The sequence below is a fragment of the Schistocerca serialis genome, chromosome 10 (genome assembly GCF_023864345.2).
Source record: "Schistocerca serialis cubense isolate TAMUIC-IGC-003099 chromosome 10, iqSchSeri2.2, whole genome shotgun sequence".
NCBI classification, from domain to species: Eukaryota; Metazoa; Arthropoda; class Insecta; order Orthoptera; family Acrididae; genus Schistocerca; species Schistocerca serialis.
Window position 1 is genome coordinate 191736234 of NC_064647.1, and position 25201 is coordinate 191761434.

General features: G+C 41.6%; 1 protein-coding gene across 5 annotated transcripts in view; it reads left to right on the forward strand.

The window, feature by feature from the left end:
• Nucleotides 1-25201, forward strand: part of LOC126424758 (1-phosphatidylinositol 4,5-bisphosphate phosphodiesterase) — a 449937-nt gene that overhangs the window by 317631 nt on the left and 107105 nt on the right. For 4 of the 5 annotated variants that reach the window (XM_050087500.1, XM_050087497.1, XM_050087499.1 and 1 more), the window contains one exon: nucleotides 11760-11839. In XM_050087500.1, coding sequence (XP_049943457.1) covers nucleotides 11760-11839 — 80 coding nt within the window. Of the gene's footprint in view, nucleotides 1-5549; nucleotides 5630-11759; nucleotides 11840-25201 lie in introns of all 5 variants that reach the window. The other variant, XM_050087498.1, reaches the window with a different exon arrangement.

Here is a 25201-nt window from a genome sequence, read left to right on the forward strand (position 1 = left end):
TTTGCTCTCATCTGTTGGTATCTGTAAGATTGCTTTTGGATGAATTCAGAAGCCTGCTGACATGACTGTTCAGGCATTCAGTTGTCTGACGTAATTATGACAGCAAAACAGAGTGCTCGGCTGAATGCAGATGACAAGATATTAATCCAGTCTTGTTCTCTGCCAAACTAGCAATTGTTTGTCGTGCTGTGAGACATCTAACATTGTCACAATGAAAACGATACAACATTTTCAGTTGTTTCTCCTGGTTTCATCAACCACACGTAGCTAATAAATTGATGTGTGCTGTGACGAATACCATTCAGCATTAAATGTTCTTCAGCCCTCTAAAGCTTAACCAACAAAACAAATGAGTCTCTTTTTTTCAGTGTCCATATGAAGCTTCTTGTTTCAAATGAATGCTCCTGCCATATCCCTGAATCTTGACCATTCCTCCTGGGACACCCTGTATGTTAATCTTCGAATCTTTAACGTGAAATATTGCATCTTTTGCTCACACAAAACAAACTACGTGGCCACTGTCTAAGCTGCCATTTGCAGAGTCATATATACAGGTTGTAATTAAATTCCCTATACAGATGTTGACGACTTGTAGTTGGAACCGAGGTGGTTAAGTTTAGCAAAGGAACTTATGTCTGGAAATGAACCGTTTTCCCGTTGCGTGCAAAGCACCACGACACATGATCAGACCTCCCACGTTTTCTTGACTAGGGTACTACACACGTCAGTCGTCAATAACCTGATGTCCCTTGCCTACTAATGGTTCGTTTACATGCCATTCAGTTGTTTTTCTTATCTGCCCAGAGAGGTTTGTACCTGCTGTTGTGCTTGTGGTCTTTTTTCATACTTTACTACTGTACAGTAATAGTCATTAACTACAGTGAAGAATGCAGGGTATACAAACACTTCATTTTTAGTGTGTTGGTGGTGACCAAGGTGAACTATACGACTGTGGAATATACTGGTAAGATGTTACTGTACGTCGAAGCTTGGTGCAGTGGATGGCTGCCTATCAGTTGTACACGGAGTGCTTTCCACACTGCAAAACACTGTCCGTCACACTCCATCTTTGCTACTGTGTACCACCAGTCCACAGAGATGGGTACATTCGTGGCCATCTACAGTGCTCCAGGATGGCACTGCCCAAACAGATTTTGCATAGGCGAACTCCATGGCAGTGGAAGAGAACATGGCGATGAGTCCAGAAATGTAGCAGTTAGAGTGAATGCGGATCACCTTACTTTCTGGCGTTTTCTGCATGAGTAACAGCTACTCCTGTACCATCTCCAGAAGGTGCAAGCAATATAGATACAGAAATTTACATCATGAGCCCACTTCTGCAAGTGGTTCTTGCAGCGTTGTGTAGACAAGCCTGGCTTCCCACAGCAAATCCTTTTCATGGATGAAGCCATCTTAACAAGGGAAGATGTTCTAAAGTCCTGCAGCAGTTGTATGGACTGATGAAAACCAACATGTTGCATGTCTCCATGGATTTCAGGAACAATACAGCTTGAACATTCGTGCAGGGTTCATGGATGTACATGTGACTAGGCCGTACCTTCTTCCACTACATCTTGTGGCTACTGGATACTTGAGATTCCCTGACAGTGTACTGTGTGACCTTTTGGAAGATGTGCCACTACATCTTCATCAAAATGTTACCCAAAATATTCGCTTTATAAGATCCCTGTGGCATCTAGGGAAGAATTATTGGTGCGGGTTTCGGCAGGATGGAAGCTGGAGGACCAGGGATTGGCGGTTATATATATCAGAACAATCTAGGAGCTACTGTATCACTGGTGCCATTAACACTGAACCTTGTAAGTGGACCCAGACGACAAATAGCAGGAGTCAGATAGCAGTGTGTATTGTGATGTTTTACGTGTAGTTAAAAAAAAAAAAAAAAAAAAAAGGTACGTTTCCGGACACAGGTTCCTATGCTAATCCTAACCAGCGTTTTTGCCCGTGAGTCGTCAGTCTATAAAGGGCATTTAGCTGCACTCTGTAAAGGCTACAGAGTGAGCACTCGGACTCCCACAGAATGGAATTTTTGTCTCCAGCACACGTCGACGCCAAAAGTCAGGTGACTGACTGACTGACTGTGGTACGTCAGCGTCCGTAAGTGGCCTGCACAGCAGGTTGTGAATGTTGCTGTTTCACTACAATACAGATAGGTGTCTTGCAGTCCATATCTGGAATGAACTTGGCTTCAAGCTTTGAAGAGAGAAACTCTTGTTTCCCACTACTCTCGGAGCTAAAATGCCTCTAATTGTTTTTTATATGGGAAAAGAGGGGACAGACAAGCTTTTAATTTGCAGTTACATGCAGCCAGTTAGTGCTATATCACACACGAGAACACTTTTAGGGATGAAGCAATTCTGTTTAGACTTTTGGTGCCATATTTAATCTCCATTTATACTTAGTGAAACTAAAGTGTTAATCTCACATATTCATTCTTTACATCATAAGTAGCAGAACCATGCAGGTACTACAGTTTCCTATTGTGACAACTTCATTAAGCAGATCTGTTTAATCTGTATTAATGACTAAGGCTGCTATATAATCTGTCAGTTCAAAAAGTTTCAAGATAGGAGGAATAAGGATAGAGAAAAATTAAGATGGTGGTTTTAATGCTTTAGGTGTTGAGAGACTACCCCCACTTTTGTGCAACACACAGAATCATCTTACAGCCATGTGAAACTGCCAGAAAAGTTCTTCTTTGGTACATTGTTCAACTTGCTCGTCACATGGCTCAGATGTCAGTTATGTTGTCAAAAGTATTGCCCCTTCGTGTCAATTGCTGCAGTGTGTCCCTCTGTGGTAGGCTTCTATTGATAACACAAAGTATCTGCACCTGTGATGATTTTTTTCTTGAAAAGAATTGTCTATGACAGGTGTGCAGGAATCCATGTGTCTGTTCAGGAGTCATGGTGTGTGGGAGAAACTTCGCACACGTGTTTCTCTTCTTCAAAACGTTGTGGAGAATGGCTCGAACACTCAGTTTAAATATGTTGCTTTGTTGCAACTTCACATCCGTCAGTTAACACTGCCTACCTATAACTGGCCAGTCAGTTGCACGTCACTGCCATCATAGTTTACTATACTGATGTTGCTTGTATGCCAGGGATAAAATCGATTTCAGAACTTGTTGGATGGATGGCGTATAAATCTTATCTGGAGATGAAAATTGATTAAAATATGTACATAAATTCAATGGATTGACCACCAGCATGCTGCCTCACTCTCTGATTTACATAGAACTTTTCTCATAAATATTTTGCCTTACAGTCTCATAAATTAGCCCTACAGTTTTATACCTTTGATATTAATTGACAGATAAAGCACAACTTATTGGTTACTATAATTAGACATTTTGGTTGTGAAAAAGAACTTTTCCTCTTCTAATGAATTTCCATCTGTATCAACAATAATTCAGCACCATTCCGGGTAATAACATAGAAATGTTTGAAAACAGTGAAAATACATTAATATTAAAGTTTCAGTCTTAGCACAAATGTATGAAACAGTGCCACACCAATGTGATGCAGCTCTTTTGGTCTGATGTTGGCCACGTGTGTGGTACATGCACTAGGTGCTGCTATCCTTTGCTGCCATTGTTTCAACAACAGCAAATGACACATTGTGAAACAATAATTAAGTTAATGCCACCTGTCTTAATGGTTGCTTGTGAGAACTTGAAAGGTGAGCCTCATATTCCTGTGCAGGCCTTCAGACGGCCTTGCAAGTGCTATAAAGTTTGTAGCTTGTGTAGCGTCACTAAGCTCTAAATTGTCACTGACACTCATTTATGTAAGGCGGACACGCCATCCCCGCCCCCCCCCCCCCCCCCCACCCCACCCCACCCACACACAGAGTTGGCATGGGAGCGAGAGTTGCTGTGATGTAAGAGTGTCTTTCACCCATTATCCTGGCTGTTTATCTTGAACTGTACGGTGTAACATTCGCAGAGTCTGCACGTGAGCAGTACTATTAATTTGTTTACAGTTGTCCCCAGTTACAGCCAATCAGTGATGAGGATTCTGTCCTTGTCCACAAAGACTGTGGCCATGCGTTGTCCCACTGAAAGCCCTGTACAGAACTTCTTCAGGAGGGGTCTGTCATTATGCATCCACTGCACTCATAGGGCTTCGGTCTCCAGCTCACAGGTGTAGGGCCGAGACTTGTCAAGAGTTTGAGCACGAAATATTCTGGATCGTAGCCGTGGCTTCGAAGAAGATCACTGCACGTGTCCTTGTGTTGTTGTGTTGGTGCTGCATTCAGGGATTTGGAAACCCACCTGGCAGACCCATTCCCAAGCTTAAGGTGTTTGTGCACTGTGTGGTGCAGAATGCTTCTGGCTGCTTGCAGCTCAATGAAAATGATATTTTCTGCTTTTTAAATGTTAGCCTGTATTACCACAGTCACTTTCATCCCAGAACTGACTCCTTTTTCCATCGATGTGCAGCCGGTTTTCCAACCGGCCACCCAGTTGTACATGGCTTTTTGTGACTGTGCATACTCTCCACACATTGCCACCAGTCACCTGTGTATATCTACAGAAATATCCATAGAAACCATGTCACTGAGCACTGTCTTCAGTGATTATACTCAATGTTGCCTGCTCATATAATAATAGCAGCCGAAACCGGTCTGTTTTGTGCAGGGCAACTTCTGGCAATTGTCCTTCCATGTAAGGACGAACTAAAGTACTATGTCCTAGCAACTGTAATGGTGCATCATGAATGATGGAAATAAATGAAATATGAATCAATATAAAACGCCACTTGCACTTTGAGATTTAATATTATGACAAGGAAACTTATCCCAGGGATCGAGTGCTGGAGTGGGAATCATATGATGTGGATATTTGGAGAGAGAGAGAGAGAGAGAGAGAGAGAGAGAGAGAGAGACTGACCCGCCCATTCCAATTTGATTTAGACAGCTTAGCAGGGGAGATGTGAGTTTGAGAGGAGCAGACACCCACAGTCCTGCAGCACTTTCTATTAACATTAAAAATTACACTAAACATATGTAATTAGAAAGTAAACTATTATAATTTAGCAGTTTGAATTCTTGTCTATTCCAGGAGGTGACAGTCTCTAAGTGACAAGAATATTTCAATGATAAAGGTTTTAGATAAATAATGAATAACAATTTGAAATTGTTCTTGGAAATTATGGTGAAGTAGTTATAATTGCACGTATCTACTTACTACTTTGGGTGTTAACTCTTCCCCGAAGCTTTTTATTGGCATTTACGAACTGAGGAACTCATCCAGCTATTAACAATGTCTTTCTTTATATGATATCTGTGCTTGACATCTTATGTGCCTGCCAAAAAATTTATTTTCCTGTAAGTTGATAGCTGGTATGGAAATAATATAGTTGATTTTTTTTATTATTATTTTTATTTGAGTCTAACACGGGTTGAGATTGTACTTATAGCAGCCGGCACATCCACAGAAGCATGCTGAAGCACAGGGTTTGCAAACAACAAGAGAAGAATGTCTCATGTTTCTGTCTCACTTTAATACTTTTCACTTCCTACAGGCCTGGTTAGATGGGATCAGGAAAATCACGCACAACGTGAAAGCGAATAATGTTTGCCCCATGACGTGTTTAAAGAAACAGTAAGTTTTGCTTTCAGATATCTGTGTGCTAACTATTAATATCCTGGAACAAATTGCTTCAGTATGGGACTACTGTTCCAGTCAGCATGTGTGTCATGTTTCTGGCTAGAATACTGATTATCTGTATTTATGTGCCATTAAGCATGGTTTCTTCCCTTAGCCTCATGTTACACTATTAACTGGTAAGACTTATCCTGCTCGACATTGAGCAAGTCTTCCTTATTAGATATGTGTGTTCCAAAAGAAGAGAATACCAAAAATGAATTTTCTGTTCATGTGCACTCTGTCCCAGAATTCTCCTTGCAGATTTGTGATGGTTTCGGGTTACACTGGTAACTTGTTAGGAACAACTTCTGATGTTGTAACTCTTTCTTTTGGAACACACAGCCCCAGTAATCTGTAAGAAAGCTTACAACTTGTGCAGTGTGTGCTAACATGCATGGTGGCAAACAGTCATTAGAGCATGATGTGTGTGTGTCCACTGTCAAGTTAAAGTACAGTGTTTCACTAATGTTTAGTGTGTTTTAAAACTTTGTGTATTTGATTCATTGGCAGTCTTGCATACATAGTTTACAGTATTTCTGTTTTGAAAATGTGCATGCTGACAGATTTAGAAGAAGAAAAGAAACAGACAAGCCGTGTAATGCATGGCCATAGTGATGTCAGCTGGAACTATAATAGTGTTGAGACTGTGGCGTGTGTTATATGTTCACCGGTAAATTTCGTAGGAGTAACTCTTTCTTTAGGCTATATGTGTGTATTAATAATTCACATGTGGACATTTGCACATAAAAATAATTTTAAAATGTTTTAGTGACTCAGTGGGAAGAAAGGCAAAGTTTTTTTTTTTTTTTTAATTTTGTTTTAATTTCTTTGTATGCAGACACTGAAAAGTTTTTGGATGAAATTGTTGATGTTATTTGAGTAACATTTTGTTTTCTGGTGTACCTCTTAAGCATATTTTGGTCAATATTTTTTACACAGATTTCTGTGGCATTCATTGGACTAATAACTTCTTTGTATGCAGACACTGAAAAGTTTTTGGATGAAATTGTTGATGTTATTTGAGTAACATTTTGTTTTCCGGTGTACCTCTTAAGCATATTTTGGTCAATATTTTTTACACAGATTTCTGTGGCATTCATTGGACTAATAATTGCGCAAGGAATACAAACACCACTTTTATGATGTGTTACACACCATTGTCTTCCAAGTTATTACAGTGCCAAATGCACTACAGTGTCATTTTTTCCACTTTTAGAAAAGTTCATTCAGTCTTCGCTGTGCTTTATGTTTGTATTGTTGTTCCACCCATATACACACTCTCTTGTTACTCGTCAGTACGTTTCCTCTACACTTTGATGCTTTTCACTCCCTACAGGCCTTCCTTTTCAATTCACTGCAGGTTCACAACAACAAGAAAGCTGTTGGTAATCCTCTCTGAATCTCACAGATGACATGTGTTCTTATAAGTAATGCACTTCATCACTGGCCTTCATATTTACTCCCTGGAGTCAATATCTTTTTCATATGTTTACGTTACTTAACATTTGGAAATAGTGCAGTTCGTGAAGTATTGAGCGTAACATAGATATCTGGGTAGTTCAAATAGATATTTGGATAGTTTAAAAGTGAATCTTTGCAGGAAAGGCCAAGTTGTTCTCGTGAAATGCTATCGAGTAAGTGCAGAGTAGAGCTGGGACTCACATGATGTTGTGTGACAATTCCGCCACCAGCTTCCCCTGTCTCTTGCTGATTTCACGAGGCTAAAAGATGAGGGGGAGCTGGCTGTGTGGGAAGTTCTCTCTCCTTCCACTGCACACTCAGAAATAGCTTGCAGGGGATGTATGCAGATTATTAAGCTGGTAAATGCCTCCATACATTTGACTGTTTGTATCTCGTGCGCTCTCTCGCCTTTTCCCGAATCCTACAGTGAAATTTCTTTTGACTGATCAATTGACTGTAAAGTTTGCCAGATGTATAAAAACATAGTGCAGAACATTCACTCTCAAAAACCCTGTGTTGTCTTTTTGCTTGTAGAAGATTTGCTCTACAGTAGTTCACCCCCTGACTCATCATCAGTAGTAACATCTGATTTCTGATGGGAAGTGAAGCAAGGGTCACATCTTTTTAAGTATCTGTGCATATCAGCTCAGATTTCAGAAATTGTCATTTGTTAATTGCAAAATGGCATTCCACTGGGACACACTGGACCTGCCACAGAACATTTGTCTGATCGACACTCACCCTGAAGTTGTGTACTGTGGTCTCAACTTCCTATTGACCGACTCTGACAATGTTTACAATTCAAACAATTGCTAATTCTTCCTCTGAATAGAGAATTTATTATTGTTCTAATCTTACGTGCTGTACACTGAAGACTACAAGCAGCCTACAAAGACCAACAAAAGGATGACTTGGTGATGCCTTACAGCACCACTCTCTGACCCGGGTAAGTTTTCATTAGCCATTAATGAGGAGCAAGGGTGGTACCATCACCCCCAGCAGTTATGTTATTGACTTTCAGCTACACTGCCATAGAGTGGAGACATCATTGGTAATCTTTCTGGTCGCTGCAATTTATCTGTGCCGTCATAGGTGGGATCATTGAAAGCCGTCAGCTTTGCAGCATTTAACCTCACATTGAAGTTAATGTAATGTACGCTATGTGATCAAAAGTATCTGGACATCTGGCTGAAAATGACTTAAAAGTTCTTGGTGCCCTCCGTCGGTAATGCTGGAATTCAGTATGGTGTTGGCCCACTCTTAGCCTCGATGACAGCTTCGACTCTCACAGGCATACATTCAATCAGCCGCTTGGAGAATGTCAACCAATTCTTCACGGAGTGCTGCACTGAGAAGAGGTATCAATGTTGGCCAGTGAGGCCTGGCACAAAGTCGTTGTTCCAAAACATCCCAGAAGTGTTCTGTAGGATTCAGGTCAGGACTCTGTGCAGGCCTGTCCATTACAGGGATGTTATTGTCGTGTAACAACTCCACCACAGGCCGTGCATTATGAACAGGTGCTCGATTGTATCGAAACATGCAATCGCCATCCCCAAATTGCTCTTCAACAGTGGGAAGCAAGAAGGTGCTTAAAACATCAATGTAGGCCTGTGCTGTGAGAGTGCCACACAAAACAACAAGGGGTGCATGAAAAACACGACCGCACCGTAACACCACTGCCTCCGAATTTTACTTGTGGCACTACAAACACTGGCAGATGACGTTCACCAGGCATTTCACGTTCACAGCGCATTCGCCATACCCACACCCTGCTATCGGATTGCCACAGTGTGTACTGTGATTTGTCACTCCACACAACGTTTTTCCACTGTTCAATCGTCGAATGTTTACGTTCCTTACACCAATCGAGGTGTCGTTTGGCATTTGCCGGTGTGATGTGTGGCTTATGAGCAGACGCTCATAACCTAACCTAACTACCATAGTACTTGCAGTGGATCCTGATGCAGTTTGGAATTCCTGTGTGGTGGTCTGGATAGATGTCTGCGTATTGCACATTACGACCCTCTTCAACTGTCGGCAGTCTCTGTCAGTCAACAGACGAGGTCAGCTTGTACGCTTTTGTGTTGTATGTGTCCCTTCACGTTTCCATGTCAGTATCACTTGGGAAACAGTGGACCTAGGGATGTTCACGAGTGTGGAAATTTCGTGTACAGACATATGACATAAGTGACACCCAATCACTTGACAATGGTGGAAGTCCGTGAGTTCCGTGGAGCACTCGATTCTGCTCTCTTGCGATGTCTGATGACTACTGAGGTTGCTGATAAGGAGTACCTGGCAGTAGGTGGCAGCATAATGCACTTAATGTGAAAAACGTATGTTTTTGGGGATATCTGGTTACTTTTGCTCACATAGTGTAATTACTGCACTCACACCCATTGGTTCATAATGGAAACAGAGCTGAGTTCTCAATTAATTTTTAATTTATTGGTATTTTTAAGTACAGGTCTATAAACAGTGGATTTGCACTGCTGGTTACCATAACTCTCGTTGTGAAATGTATGAGGGTATGTCGTATTATGTGAAATGGCAAGAGAATATGGCTTCAAAATGTTTGTCACTACAAAACTTAAAGAAGAGGACCAAGCCTTTAGATTTGTTTTCCATCTTAATTTCAATGCAGCTGTGACTTCAACTTGTCTTTGCAGAGTGGTTTACACTCCTGGGGTAACTATACAGTCATTACTCCCAAAACCACATTTTTGGGGATGGGGGTCATGACCTCGGTGACGCCCACTCTCCTTCCCCTCCCCCTGTCCCCCTAGCCTGTCCTGCACCTCAACTGATGGCCTCAACATTAGGCTGCGACATCCGTTTTGTGCTAGCCAACAGAACGCAGGTGGAGCTGTATGGGTTACATTACAAAGAAAGTGTTGGAAGTTACCATAAAATTTACACAAATACTCATTTATTGCACCTATCATTAAAGGTGTCATGCATACCACCCGGTGAAAGGTAGTTGCATGATTTGTTGCAGAAACAAATTAAGGAAGCATTTGGGAGCATTCTACAGGCTGCCAAATAAGTGGCAAACAGTTTCTTTGTTGTGTGCTGCAGGTTGGTGTTTACAGGGTGCCCGAACATAAGACACAAAAATTACCTAACAGCATAATGACAGGAATGGAAAGGGATCAAAAATGTTGATTATGCCTTAAGAGTGAGAGCTCACTAGAAATTTATTTAAGAAAGATAAGTTTCACAGTTAGTGATGTTTACGCCCAGCCGTGAAGCAGTCATACCTCGTAACGTTGTGTGGTGTGTGACACTGCATGCTGAACGTGACACACTTACAGACATCACCAACATGTTGATTGTGAGGGAGTGGTGCAAAGGAGGAACCTTCCTGGAGTTTGCAGTGATTGACAATCATGCACACTCTAGAAATGGAGGGTGATGTCAACTGCTAACCCTCCTGCTACCACTTGATGAACTATTGTGAGGGTCAGTGTGTGGCCACTAGCCGGGTCTGCTTCGCATGTAAGCCTCTCCAATTTACCCTGACACCCCTCCCCCTCCCTCTACCACTCTGTTCTAGTACTCGTATTCTCTCCAAATTCTCTACACCAACCTTTCAGCCAACTATTTCGTACTCTTCTTTTCTACTTTTGTCTTAGAGCTTCAGTGCGTGCATCTTCCTCATTATTCTATACATGTCCTTCTCTTTACCTTTTGTACCACTTAAGCCTCACCAATTCTATTCCCTTTTCTTTACCATTTCCCTGATCTCATTATTCGTTATTCCGGCCATATGTAGTACTCGCATTCTGATTGTGTGAAATTTCTCACTTAAATCCATGTTCTCCACTGTCCAGTTTCAGAAGGGTAGATCAGGTTAGGCACACAGGAGGGTTGATATACTGTCACCTCAGTCCCTTGTGGGTCAACTTTATTCCACTCCGAGCTCCTGACTCTTCTCTAAGTATTAGTCCTTCTGCTTACCTCCCCTCCCCATCACCCCTTCCATTGACTTTCTTGTCATTTCTTCCATTTGTTTCCCCTACGTTCCTCAGATCCTCACATACTATCTGCCTTTTCATCACCTGTTCTGCTGAAAGTATGAGTTCTGGGTTCGCCTTCTCCCCTTTCCTGATCATGAGTGTGAACTCTCTGTTCCTCACATAACATAAGGCCTCTGCCCTTGGATCCGGTTGCTGATGAATTCCTTCATCCTTATTCTGGTGGTGGCTGTGAATTGATCAGTAGAGGAGCCAACATGTGACACATCCTGACTCACATTATTGGGAATATTTGGCTTCTACATTGTCTGCAACTTGTTTTCAGATGCCCTGTATACATTTGTATCCATCACTCACTTTTTCTTTTCAGGATTTCTGCAGACATTTGCTACATAAGCTCAGTATTGTTATAATATAACTAAACTGAACAGTTTCTGTGCTAATACAGGGAGAAACTCCTTCCTTGAAGACTGAGCTTCTGTACTGGTGATTTAACTTATGTGCTGTTCTAATCATTAAAGATCGTATAATTATTGTTGCAGTAATATGTGTCATTTGTTTTGTTGTCGTGTTACACGAGTAAATACAACTATTTTTCTGCCTGTCTCTTTCGCCCCTTTCCTCTCGACACGCCATCTACCGTGTAGACGTGGAGGGACGGCTTGCGAAAGATCACACACAACAACAAGATCAACAATGTGTGCCCGCGCACCAACCTCATGAAACAGTAAGTGTAGTTAGTGTGGCGCCTACACTGATACTGGGCCTCACCTTCCCCGCCTCGCCAGCAGGGAGGATCCAGGCATTGCCTCCACCTTGGCACCCCACCCCGTCCCCCTCCCTGTAGATGTATCAGCTCGGTGGCACCCATGTCGTGCCCTTCACATTGTGTGTCCATCTCTTTGTAGCTAGCACCCCGCTGGTTGTGAATTGACCCACTGTGAATATGTGGTCAGTAAACAGGTAAACTTTTTACAGAAAAAAATTGTGTGGGCAGCATTTGAGTTGCTGTATAGTGTAGTTTCTTGTGGAGTGAATTGTTTGTATTCTGCTAGATACTGGAACTGTGTGGTGGTGTAAATCTTTCCACTTAAATCTGTTTTGTTGTTGTAGAATATGTGATTCATTTAAATGCTACTGTAGTGATTGGTTACAGCAAAAGAGATGGCTGTTCTAAAATTTTCGGAAATGTGTAGTTTTCCTGTTAGATCAGCTCACTGATAAAATGCTCCAGTGTGGAAACTGTAGGGGAAGGTGGAAATTCAGGTGGAGGCAGAACATGTGACTGTGTCTCACACTTATCAAACACTCTCCTTTCATTTGTTCACACATCGTGTTCCATAAATCCCTCATGTTTGTGGCATCTATAAATCCCTCATGTTTGTAGCACGATGCAGGGTACTGACACCGACAAGACTGTAGGAAACACTTCAGTATATATACTGGGTGTCCCATTTATCTTGACCACCCTAAATAACTGTTTGTCCATACGCAAATTACAAAATGTTTCAAGCAAACGTTCTTTAGCCGTCAGGGGGACATCAATCAGCATGATTGCCTTCGTTGTAGCTTTGTTTTTTTTTCACAAAGATTTGAACGGCGGTATGAGTTTTTTAAGTGGCATCCTGTATTTTTTATTCAGTAATTCATTTCCTCTCATAAAGATCTATTCAAAAATGTATCACAGTGTACCATTCACTGAAACACAATGTTATTAATCACATCACGTAACACAACACTGACATTGATGCTCCCATGCTTAGTGCAGGTACTCAGGGTAATGGAACACATCCATGTGCTGACGTTGACAGAGGACAAATGTAAACATAAGTAGAATGTACACCAACGAAGAGAAGGTAGAAATGCTACTCATCTATGGGGAATGTAAGTTAGCAGATCAGTAATAGCAATACTGTTTTCTTATGTACAGGTACTTTTGGTACAGTAGTTTAGTCCTTTTAAACACTGTTGTGTAGAGTAGGCATACAGTAAAGGCTGTCCTTCATACACACTGCATTGACATAATGTTTCTTTTATTGTTGTTGTTGTTGAAGGTAAGCTAAATGCTATGCATTCAGGGGAACTGTACAGAGAGCTATATCCTGTCAAGAACCCACCTTCCTGATGGATGTTTTCTCGTCTCTTTGCAATGCTTCAGGAAATGGGAAGTTTCAACCCACGACAACGCATTTGTCGTAGCACTGCTGTCCTCCTACATCTCGGCTGTTATTATTACGTAATACATGAAACAAAACATTAACATAAAAAACACTGGCAGCTGTCTGTATCATGGCGAAATTGAGATAGGTTTAGTTTACAATGTCAGATTCTGATAAATTGTGGGACACTGGTCTGGCCCTCGCTTCGGGCAAGTAAAGAAAAAATTGTAGCCATCAGTGGTTCTGTGACACCATTTTCTGAGAGATTGCACCATATGTCTTGTACTCACCGATCAGCACTATACACGTGTCTGTAACATGGAGATATGTATCCGACAAAGGACATGTTTAGTGTCTGCTGCTTAATTACTACCTGTGTGATAACAGCCACAAATCTGGTCTGTCCAGTTAGGAAGGTCTTAAGATAATATTGGCTCTCCTGCATTTTCTGTCTTCTGCCATTCTTTTGTCATTACGTACTTGTTTTGCACTCTGATTTTGTCCACTAGCTGGATATCTTTTCTCCTTTTTCCTCTTTTTTTCCTTTAGCTGTTGCTTCTAAAGCATGTGATAGTAATGGTGCCTTCTAGCTAGTGTTCTAACAAGTTCTCTTTCTATTTAAGTCTCCTACAGTATTTGTATTTGTTCACAATCCCTTCTTAATAGTCCTTCATCCTTAATTCTTTCTGTCCGGTTTATTTTTACTATACTCATCCTTGTCTACATCTCAAAAGCCTCCAGTCTTCTTTCATCTTCATTTCTTATTGTGCATGTTTCTGCACTGTACAGAACCCCACTCCAGACAAAGCATTTAACCAGTATTTTGCTTACATGTCTGTTCAGTTTGCCACATAGTAGCTTCTTCTTGCTATTTGAATGCTTGCTTAACCATTGCAGTTCTGGTTGTTATTGCTTGGGTGCATGTCATCTCCTCTTCCTCTGTTAGGTGCCTTTGTATTTGATTTCTTTTTACTTGTACAACTACGCCCTGCCCTTACCTCACAGCTGTATATTCCTTTACTTTGTAGGAATAGTCATGTCTTTGATTTTCTTACAATTAATAATTCTCATCTTGTACTCTTGGCATGCTGCACTCAGACATTCTATCATTTTGTTCATTGTCAATTAAAATTCAGTAAAAAGTGCCACTTTGTCAGAAAATTTTATACATTCGATCCTTTTCCCATTGGTAGATACCACCCTCATTCCCTTCAAAACATTTCTTCACAATTTCCTCAGACTATATGTTAAATGAGATGAAGTAGGTGAGTTAAAATCTACTCGGATTATCTGAAGCAGGTGTTGTGACACTGTACAGTGTTCATGTAAAAACCTTGCCTGTTAAATGGACTGTGAAAGTTTAACTAAACTTTTTTTGAAGGTGATAGCCAATGGCTTTGTTCATTTAATTGAGGTTGTGCAACTGTTTAATTGTCTTTTATTATAACACTGGGTTTGATTTATGCCATTGTCACATCATATATTTACTTGAGAGGAAAGCATAAAATGGCTACAAATCCATGACGATCAATCAGTCATACGTAGCTGGCATAAATTTATATTTATGAAAGATCAACCATTAATTACACATCATAGCATGAATCAGTATTGCAATCCATGTAATTACGGTTGATTTGAATTGCTAAATATCTACAGGACCAAACAGGTATCTTTGTCTAAAAGGTGGTATGTTCAATATGAAATCAGTCACAACTGATTGTCAGGTAAGGGTAGATGTGTTGAAGAGTGTACGACCATAGACATTTATTATGAAAAGAAAACCTAAGCAAAGGTATAACTAAATCTTCTTCACGCCTTCAGTGTTAAAGGTTATTACAACGCGTTACAAAGAAAACGTGGGATCAAGACATAAAGTGGAATAAAAATTTTTGCAATAAAATTGCATCAGTTGTACAAGAATATACTGACAAAGAAAAAGAAATATGGTAACATCCCAGAATTTATTGGTGATTGATTCTTAAGCATTTCTAGTTGTTTTGCGTTTTGTTTTGATGTATACAGATACCGTAATGATGGTGTAAATCTAAAACAGTAATTGTAATAAGACAATTAAACAGTTGCTGGTCACGCATAAAAAAAAAAGTTTGATTAAGCTGCCGATACAGACAGGAAAGTGTCGAAGAGACTTGTTTCCTTTAATAAGGCTCATCGAGGTATGCCTGCATCTGGTGTCCCCCTTGACCTGTACTGACCTGTGAACTGAGTTATTCAGGCTGTTACAGAGAGTACAGCTAGGAATGTTTCACTTTGAAAAGGTATTGCTCAAAGTGAAAGAAGGAATAAATGACGGAAAAACGCTTGCACCAGTTAGAAATTGTACCCTGGGTCTTCAGGTTCTCTGTCCAACACGTATACAGTGAGCCACCAAGGCACACACCATGTGATTGAGGGAGTTGTTTTTTAATTTTGACATGTGGCACTCAGTCTATATCAGCTTGGATGAACGTAGGACTTTGTCAGTTGATCTGACCGTCACCATCAAGTAAAAGTAATGTTTACAAACCGCTGTGCTTGTCGAACGCTATGGGTATTATCCTGAGCATGGGGTTTTCCCATCTGAGATGGCTCTGTTCCTATTCGTGTCATCGGAAAAATCAGCAACCGGCTTGGCACGTGTGAATATGATGTGCATTGTATTTGCTGAAACCTACAAACACTGGATTTGATTCCAGTCAGTACTCTGAAAACAAAGCCCCATTATCATCCTCCAGCATTTGGAGAGGTAACGAAACAGTGCAATGTGTGGCGTAAATTCTCCTCGGTGGCTGTTTGGGAGCACTCAGGCTGTTTTAAATGCAGAGTACCCCTGCAATGTATTAGATTCTCTGTGTTGCCTTGCCACACTCTTTTTATTTTGTGGCTGCTTCACTGGTTCGTGCCCACAAGTACTATGAATGTGAACATATGTCAGAGCAGTAGAAGTTAGTGGGGAATTTGAATTGAAATTAGACGCACTTCCGCTGCCACAGTCAGTACTACTCTCGGCGAGCATTTCACACGCTGCTGTAAAGTCGTATCAGAGGACGGTGAGTGGCGAACAGTGTGTTCCGATCCCCTTCTGGCTGTCTCGATTTGCTTTCCTGTAGTTTCCGTAATCAGCCGAAATGAATTCTGGAATGTTTTATTTGAAAAACAACAAGTACTTCCTACCTACACCCTATTCCAGATGAGCTAGTGCTGCTTGTCCGATTAGTTGGACATTGTCTGTCAAGTGTTAAAACTGTAATCATTCTTTGTCATATTCGCACTGTCGATTCTACTGTAGGTGAGAATCACGATAAAAATTAAAATGTTAATCAGAATCGGGTGCTCACTGGTAAAAAATGCTACACTTGTTGTTCGTAAAATGTTGACATTTTGTGGAATGTGATTCTGGATTTCTGAAATTAAACTTGTTATTGTTTTAAACTTTTTGTAAAATAAGTAATCACTATTGATAGAACTGTTGATTTCTTAGGGTTTTTATTTTGTTGTAGAGTATGTAGAAAACAATCGTTTCTGAGCTGATACATTGTTTCCAAAATTATTTGACTGTGTAGGTACAGCCCATTTAGCCTGGATCCTCCTTTGACAGCACAAAGGACAGTGAGTGTAACCTTTGTACCACATCTTTGTTTGCCAGATCTGTTTATTTTTCCTAAAGCTCCAGTTGTGCTGCCGCGTACAAGCACTACGGGAAACTTATTACGCTTCGGTCAAATGTAATGTAGAAGGGGGCAAAAAGTACTTTAAATAGTAATCCTCGTGGACAAATACAGACCTGAATTGTTGTGAGTTTCATAGTGCTCAAATATCAGCTGGAGAGACAGTGTAGGGCGTAGGAAATTCTGTGTGTGTAGCACACTGACTTTCTCCTGCAGTAACTGGTTGCAGTACTAGTTTAGCCTTTCTTCTTAAGCTTAACATTTAACATTTTAAAATTACACTTCAAAACAGCTTGTAATTCCAACTTAATTTTCATGTACTTTTGGTTGCAAGCTTTGTAGTTCTCACTTTGCCATTGCTTGTTGAAAGAAGTTTAGTGGTTAACATTGGTATTTAACCTTGTAACACGCACATGTTGTACATCCTGGTATGCTCCTCATTCCTTGTAGTTAACCAAAAAGACTGTACTAATGAGCACTGGCATTCTTTTGTCAGTCGCACGATTCTGTTTTACGAGCAGCAAAGGAGTACACCACTTGCTGTGTAAATTTGAGTCTGAAAATAATGGCAGGAGGCACTCTTCAGTCCCAGTTTGTGTCCCTCAGCACTGATTACAATATCTCAAAATGTAATATTTGTAAATGTAATATGTGTAAAAGCAGTTGGTGTAAAAATCGATTCGAGCTGCAGAATTGTGTGCACAGAAGTGAAGGAAGTACATTTCTCAGACTTGTAACACTGAACTCACCACAAATGAACAGCAAAATATATTTTTCACTGTGATAGCTCCAGTATGGTTCATGTTCGGTGCAATTGTGTGTGTTGCATTGCATGGGAATCAATATGGGGGGGAGGGGGGGGCGACCTCTGACCATTATGTCATCTCTGTGCTGTTCCTCAGATATTGCCAGGTGTATTATCCTATTTAGCCAAACTAGACGACTCACGAGCTGCCTCAGAAGGAAGTTCGAAATTGTTCTGCTGTTTGTTACTTTGGACTGTAGCATCCGCTCTGTCTCATACTGAAGCCTTACAGGGTAACAATAACACATTGACTGTCCAGTTTAGGTATACAGGAGCCTGTTGTCACTCAGTGTCAAGGCTGCAGCTGTCTGTGTATTGTGGAGAGGTGGGGTGGCCTCATCTCTTTGGTTCCTAGCTACATTTTTGAACTGTCAGAACAATGTGTGTGTGTGTCCAGATAATATACCCACTACCAGTGTATTTGTGACAGTATCATGAGGTGTTGTCGATGGTGGTACCGTACCAATGACAAACGGCAGTTTTGGAATGGGCCAGTCAGTGCAGCACGACTGATCGGTAACGTTTCAGTCTGAGTGCATACACGTGTGTGCAGCCCTGAGAGCAAATGTTGCTGCACATCGGTCTGAAGTACTCAGCGACTTTTTTCTGAGATCACTCTTAACTTATCTAGTGTATTTTCAGCTGAAACTGATTCATTGTTTGTTTCTTCATCATGTATTACTGGTTGCTGTACCATCCGCACTAAGAGTTGGAAAAAGTTTTATGTTCACTGTCAATTCCTGTGCTGCATCTGCAACGGCACTCGCTACCTACATGAAATGCCTTTTCTTTTTGATGGCTTCACTCAGCTGTGCTTGTGAGGTCACCATAGATGTCACCGATTTTATTGTCCATAAAGTGCTCTTCTTGGATTATGCTGAAGAAGTGTGAATTTAAATCTGATGGATCAGGGGCTTGAGTGATGGCAAAAAACTTCAGTGTCTAATAGAGTCTCAGGTTTCCAGCTGAGTGCGTTCATTGGGACCGCGCAATGTTTTGACGAGTGTCGTCCTGTCATCTTTTGGTCGAGTGTCGAAATGGTGTCTCAGTTGTGACTGTATTGACAGGTGATGTGCCTCACGGCGCAACTTTGCCCGTGTAAAAATGACTCCCAGAAGATGGTGGGAGTGACACTTACCAAAGTGTCGCGCCATTTCTACAAACTCACTCAGCTGGAAACTCGAGAGTTTTATACTAGTTCAGCTCGAAAGAAAAGGCGACGAGATCAATTCTGTGCCTGCCGAGCAGTGTTAGCAAGGCCGTGGAAACCACACCGTCTCGTATTCTGCCAGATCACATACACTGTTTTTCCACCATTAGTGGAATACAGTTGAGTGGTTACTTCAGAGCAGGCAACAGCTCATGAAAATTACTGTCTCTGTCTGAACAGGCTTCAGAAGGCCCGGCGATACTGACCGACTGCCGTGTTACCCTCAGCCATAGGAATGATTGGGTGCAGATCTAGGAGGGGCATGTGATCAGCACACCATTCTCCCAGATGTTGTCAGTTTTCACGACCGGCACCGCTACCTCTCAGTCGAGTAGCTCCTCAATTGGCCTCACAAGAGCTGACTGCAACTCTCTCGACTACAGTACTCGGTGGACCCAGACGATCACCCATTCGAGTGCTAGCTGAGCCCGACAGCGCTTAACTTCAGTGATCTGACAGGAACCAGTGTTACCCCTGCTGCAGGGCTGTTGACCACATGGAAATTAGATTATTGTTTAAATTTCACCAGCTATGTTGTTGGTGGACTTGGTGCCATCTACTGTTATTGAGCAACACTGTCACCGGAAAAGTCGACTCAAATGTTAGTGGACGTGACATTCAAACTGATGTTTAGGTGTCCAACTTGCGGTTTCCCAATACCTTCATAAGTCACTTCCCTCAAATGATCAGATTCGGCAGCCATGGCAAATGGTGTGTCCCTGGTGTGGCTCCTCCCTTCATGTTTACATACTCTAGAAGATAAAGAGAATAGCTTCTCATTTTAATTTTGTCACTGTCTCACAAAATAGTTGTAGGAATTAAGTTTTTTGACTAACTGTTGAAAGATAGGTTTTCTGTGTTGGGGGACTCTGTTCACTACTCGTAGAGCACTGCACAGATGGTGGCAATCGCAGAAGTGACCGGATGTGCGTCAGGTTAAAAGAAATCATTAGTGACAGGTAGAATTTCAGACCGATGGTTCCTTTCATTGGCACACAGTGTGAGAGACTGTCAGGGAAGTGACAAAAGCTGAAAAATTCCTGACAGAATCAAATAATACAGGGCTGGCTGTGCAACCTTAAATCATAAGTGTGTATGATTCACAGCAGCACCAAAATGGCTGAATGGTCAGCGTGACAGACTGCCGTCCTAAGGGGCCCTGGTTTGATTCCCGTCTGGGTTGGCGATTTTCTCTGCTCAGGGACTGGGTGTTGTGTTGTCTTCATCATCATTTCATCCCCATCTGCCATGCAGATTGCCTAATGTGGCGTCGACTGTAATAAGACCTGCACCAAGGTGGCCAGACCTGCCCCGTAAGGGGCCTCCCGGCCAATGACGCCAAACGCTCGTTTCCATTAGAGTGATCTTTGATGAATGTAGTATGAAACTATGATATTTGACTTACATCTGCAGGAATATATAATAGGAGATTCCAAATAATTGTATGATGCATCTAGCAAAGTTGACATTCTGTAATTGACCTTATTTTAACAGCTGACACAGCTTAAATTTTGCTGTAAAATGATATTGCAGTAATGAGATCACAACATGAGCCAATGAAAAGATATTTTTTAGCACTGAATCTGTGTCTGCCTTCAATTACTTCCAGTCACTTCTAGTTTTGTCGCAGTGTAACTTTACTATAAACTAGGAAATTAGTAAAACATGTAATTGGAATGAAAAATAATTTTATCTTTCAGTACAAACAAAGCTTTTATTGAGTTATAAATATGAAAATGTTCCATTATTAGATGAGAATAATATGACCATTGGATGCCATTTCCATTCTCTCTTATCCACAGCTTTTTCACCTCGAAGAAAGTGTGAGGTGCAGAGAGACTGACAGTAGTGCTGCTGTGCGCGGTACGTTTCTTGTGACAAAATTGAAGTCAGTCTCCAGTCTCATCGGACAGCCTAAATTCTAGAACTTTTCCATCCTAACGGCTATAATTGGAGTCCATTTTGCTCCCTAAGAACTCAGTAAGAAACTACTCGAGCTGTACCTGTGGCTGCCTCATGGTAACAGAAATTTTCGATTCAGGAATTGAACTTTTTTTTTTTCCATGCCAGGCCCAGCAGATATGCCTTCTCTCATCTTCACCTCTGATAGGTAAGGAAAATTCTTGCAGATACACTTGAAAAATTCTCCAACTTTGGTTAAGGCTTTCACAAAGTGTTTCATTAGACCTAACTTCATGTGTAAAAGTGCTAGTGGAATTTTTTCCAGGTCATCTACCTCCTTATGAAAAATGTTCTTCCATCCATGCTTCAGACTAGTGTGTTCTGAACCAATGTCGATCCGTTGCCCTGCCGTCGATTACGAGTAAGAGGTTATTAATTTAAATATTATGTTCACCATTGTCGGCAACACTTTCATAATCACGACAATGGGGTGCAGAGAAGAAACCTTCCAGAATGTCATGGAGTTCCACATTGGACACAGCAGGTCTTGCTGGCGGCTGACCCTCTTGCTACACACTGACAAGTTATTGTGAGGGACAGTCTGCAGCCACTGGCCAGGTCAGCTTTGCCTGTAAGCCTAAATGATTAATGGAAAATCTCATATAAAGATGTGAAACCAATACTAACAAAGAGATAGAGGGGCTGGCCAGTACTTAGCTCAATACAGCTGATAGATACACAAAACAGAACAGAAAATTTACGTATCCTAGCTTTCGGAACTTTGTTCTTTCGTCAGGGAGGAGAGAGGGGAAAAAAGTGGAAGGAAAAGTGGATTCAGTTACTCACAACCCAGGTTACGAAGCAACGGGAGAAAGGTAAACAGGGAGGGTAGCAAAGATGGAGGCATGGGAGTGAGAGGGAAGCCAAAGATATTCTACTGTAAGTACTGTGACAGCTTCAAACCAAAGAGGATGCATACAGAAGTAAAGAGGTATATATCATAAATATAAACACAACTATGTAGGATGAAAAGATGCATGAATAGCTAAAGAGGAAAGGGAAAGAAGAGAAGACTGAAGAGTAAATGGGAGTGAGGTTGGTTAACGTAGGTTCAGTCCATGGGGATTGCGGGATGAAAGGATGTGTTGGAGTGCAAGTTCCCATCTCTGCACTTCTGAGGGACGTACGGTGTAGCAGGTTCCTAGGTCCCTAGAATTATGCTGGAGGACATACTCCACTACTGGGTATTGGACATCACCTAAGCAGACAATTTGTTTGTGCCCATTCATGCGCTCAGCCAGTTTAGTTGTTGTCATACCGATGTAAAAGGCTGTGCAGTACAGGCATGTCGGCTGAGAAATGACATGTGTTGTTTCACATGTGGCCCTGCCTTGAATTGTGTATGTTTTACCAGTAGTGGGGCTGGAGTAGGTGGTTGTGGGGGGGGATGCATGGGGCAGGTTTTGCAGCGAGGTTGGTTACAGGGGTAGGAAACACTGGGTAGAGAAAGTGGCCTGGGAATATTGTACTTTAGCTGTCTGCATTCTCCAGTTGTTCTGTTGCCAGCACAACTCCCGGGATAGTCTTTTTTTCCTTCTGATCATGATCATGAACATGAACTCACTGTTCCTCACGTTACATTTCTTACTGAATAATGTGACCACCTGTACCTGTGTATCTAATTGCTGCTGAGCTCGATCATCCGTGTTCCCCAGATTATTAGGTCATCAGAAGTGCTGTTAATTTACAGTTGTCCCCTCTGACTTTTTCTGCTATTGTGTGCATTACGTCATGTGTGATGGCTGCAAAAAGTGAAGGGGAAAGTGTACTTTTTTGTTTGAAATGTCTTCTCTGCAACATCACATTGCTTCTACTTTGGTGGTAACCATGCCAGTTGCTCATTTTTGCACCCCTCGGCTCTTGAGGATTTCTTGTACGTTACTGGGGAACACACTTCTCACAATCCAGGAAGACCATCAGCAAATCTGGGTGACACTCGTAACATTTCTGTTAACCGGTTCCTCTGCCACCATCTTCATATCTGTAAATGTAAGGTACAGAAAAATACTGTAGAATGTGCAGGTTCTTGTGCCTTTCATTCATAATGATACTCCTGTACCTGCCTTACTGCAAGGATAAGATTTGTCACTGGCCTGTTGCTTTGTGGTTGTTCCTTCATTTTCTTCTCAGCGACCGCTCATACTCTTCTGTAGAATTTTCTCAAGTATTTCCACAGAACGGCACATCAGCATCACTAATCTATAGTTCTTAAATACTCTTTCCTTTTTTTTTTTTTTTTTTTGTGACGACTGGGTCAGTATTCCGTACTTCCTCCAAACAATCCTGGTCACAACTACAGCAATGCACCTGCAGACACGCAAATGGACACAGGTCCGGACCACCAGGAGATTGTAACTGATGATGAGAGTTAGCTTTGTCATTACACAAAAAATACAAATGCACAGACTGGATCTGGTTACAGGCAAGACTCCGTATGGCCTATAGACTGTCCTGTGGTTACTTCCCTTTCTCACTGTCACATTTTGTTTGGTCAACTCAGCGTCTCCCCTCGGTACAGGGGTTATTGGCGCATGTTCTGCCCCTACTGACCAGGTCTGTCACTCTCGATCTGTTGGTGATTGTGTGCTGCAGTCTTGGTAAAACAAAAACTTTTGATATATTGAATGGCATTCTGAAAAAGACATGCCACACACTCCAGTTATTTAAATAGGACGAAATTTATAGTCCATTGTTTGCTATGTAGAAATCTTTACTGCCGGCCGAAGTGGCCGTGTGGTTAAAGGCGCTGCAGTCTGGAACCGCAAGACCGCTACGGTCGCAGGTTCGAATCCTGCCTCGGGCATGGATGTTTGTGATGTCCTTAGGTTAGTTAGGTTTAACTAGTTCTAAGTTCTGGGGGACTAATGACCTCAGCAGTTGAGTCCAATAGTGCTCAGAGCCATTTGAACCAAATCTTTACTATTCCTTCGTTTTAAATCATAGTTACTTAAAAGAAAGTATTAGTGTATTGGATGCCATTCTGAAAGAGAACAGTTAGTTCTGAAAGCAACTTTTGAAGATCAGGTACAGTGCATCTTACATAATAAACACAATCTCTTGCTCAGTTATTTTGATGGGACAAAATGAATGCTAGCAACCCAGGTTGGTACAATTTTACTGACAGAGGTAGGAGTGAATTAGAAATGCTTCAACAAGAAGACAGCAGTAGGGGAGAGTCTAGAATTTCTTCTGTGTGCTTTGAAGCACAGTAGCGGGTCATAACAGTTCGGGCAGTCACACTGCGATTTCTGGGGTGCGTCAGACTATATGGTCGTACCGTATGTGAAGGAGATGGGTGAGGTCTGTGAGGCAGTTTTGGTGACTGTGCTTACTTGGTGTTTCCACATGAAGATTACATAACCCGGTACAGTAATGTTCTAGACTGTTTTCATGAGACTGAAAAAACGTGCTTTTCTCAACTGGCACAATCAATAGTGTTGAACATTATTATCTGGTACACCTGACATTGGAATGTAATCGAAGCCCCTCGAATATCGTAAGTACAACTCAAATACGTGCAACAATTTCTTTGTGATGAGTGGCATAAAATCTCATTGACCACCATCAAAATTTTTGTGCAGCAATCCCCTGGGCAGAGCAAGGTCTTTGGGAGTGCAGTGGCATCCCAAAGCCGGCACGTGTATTACAGGGTAGTTCACGTATGCACAAGGACCCTATTTGGCACTGTGTGGGGCCTGCAAGCTCCCGTATTTGTGCACGCTGCAACTTGTTTGTCTCGCCATGACCAGCGGCATGTCAGTCTCACTCACTGTGACTAGTTAGGAGTGGGTGCAGGAGGGTGTCCGAGAAAACTGTCGCACCATTTATCACGTAGTTCCCGTAATTGGAAACATCTCATAATACTGTGAGTAGACGTGTTGGCAGCCTGTGTTCTCTCTTTGCCCTGCAGAAAATAACTTGGAACATTTTGTTGTTTGTCTTTTTCTGAAAAAATCACAATATATTGCTCACACACATTTCAGAAGTTATAGTTTGATGAAGTTATAGTTTGGTGGAAAAAGATCAGTAAATTTCACTTTCAGAAATTGCAGACTACATTCTTACTTTGATATTCCATAGAAATCCTCAATGTAACTGATCAGAATATTCAGAATTCCAATGTCAGTTGTTCTGCAACTTCACATAATCTGTTAAATGCAGTTGTGCTTAGTGAGGAAAAAGGACATATCGAGACGACCTTTCTGTCACGCCAGTGCTAAAACTGATGTCATATGACAGGAGTACCTGGACTGATTAGACGGTGTTTGCTGTAAACTTCCAGTGTCAG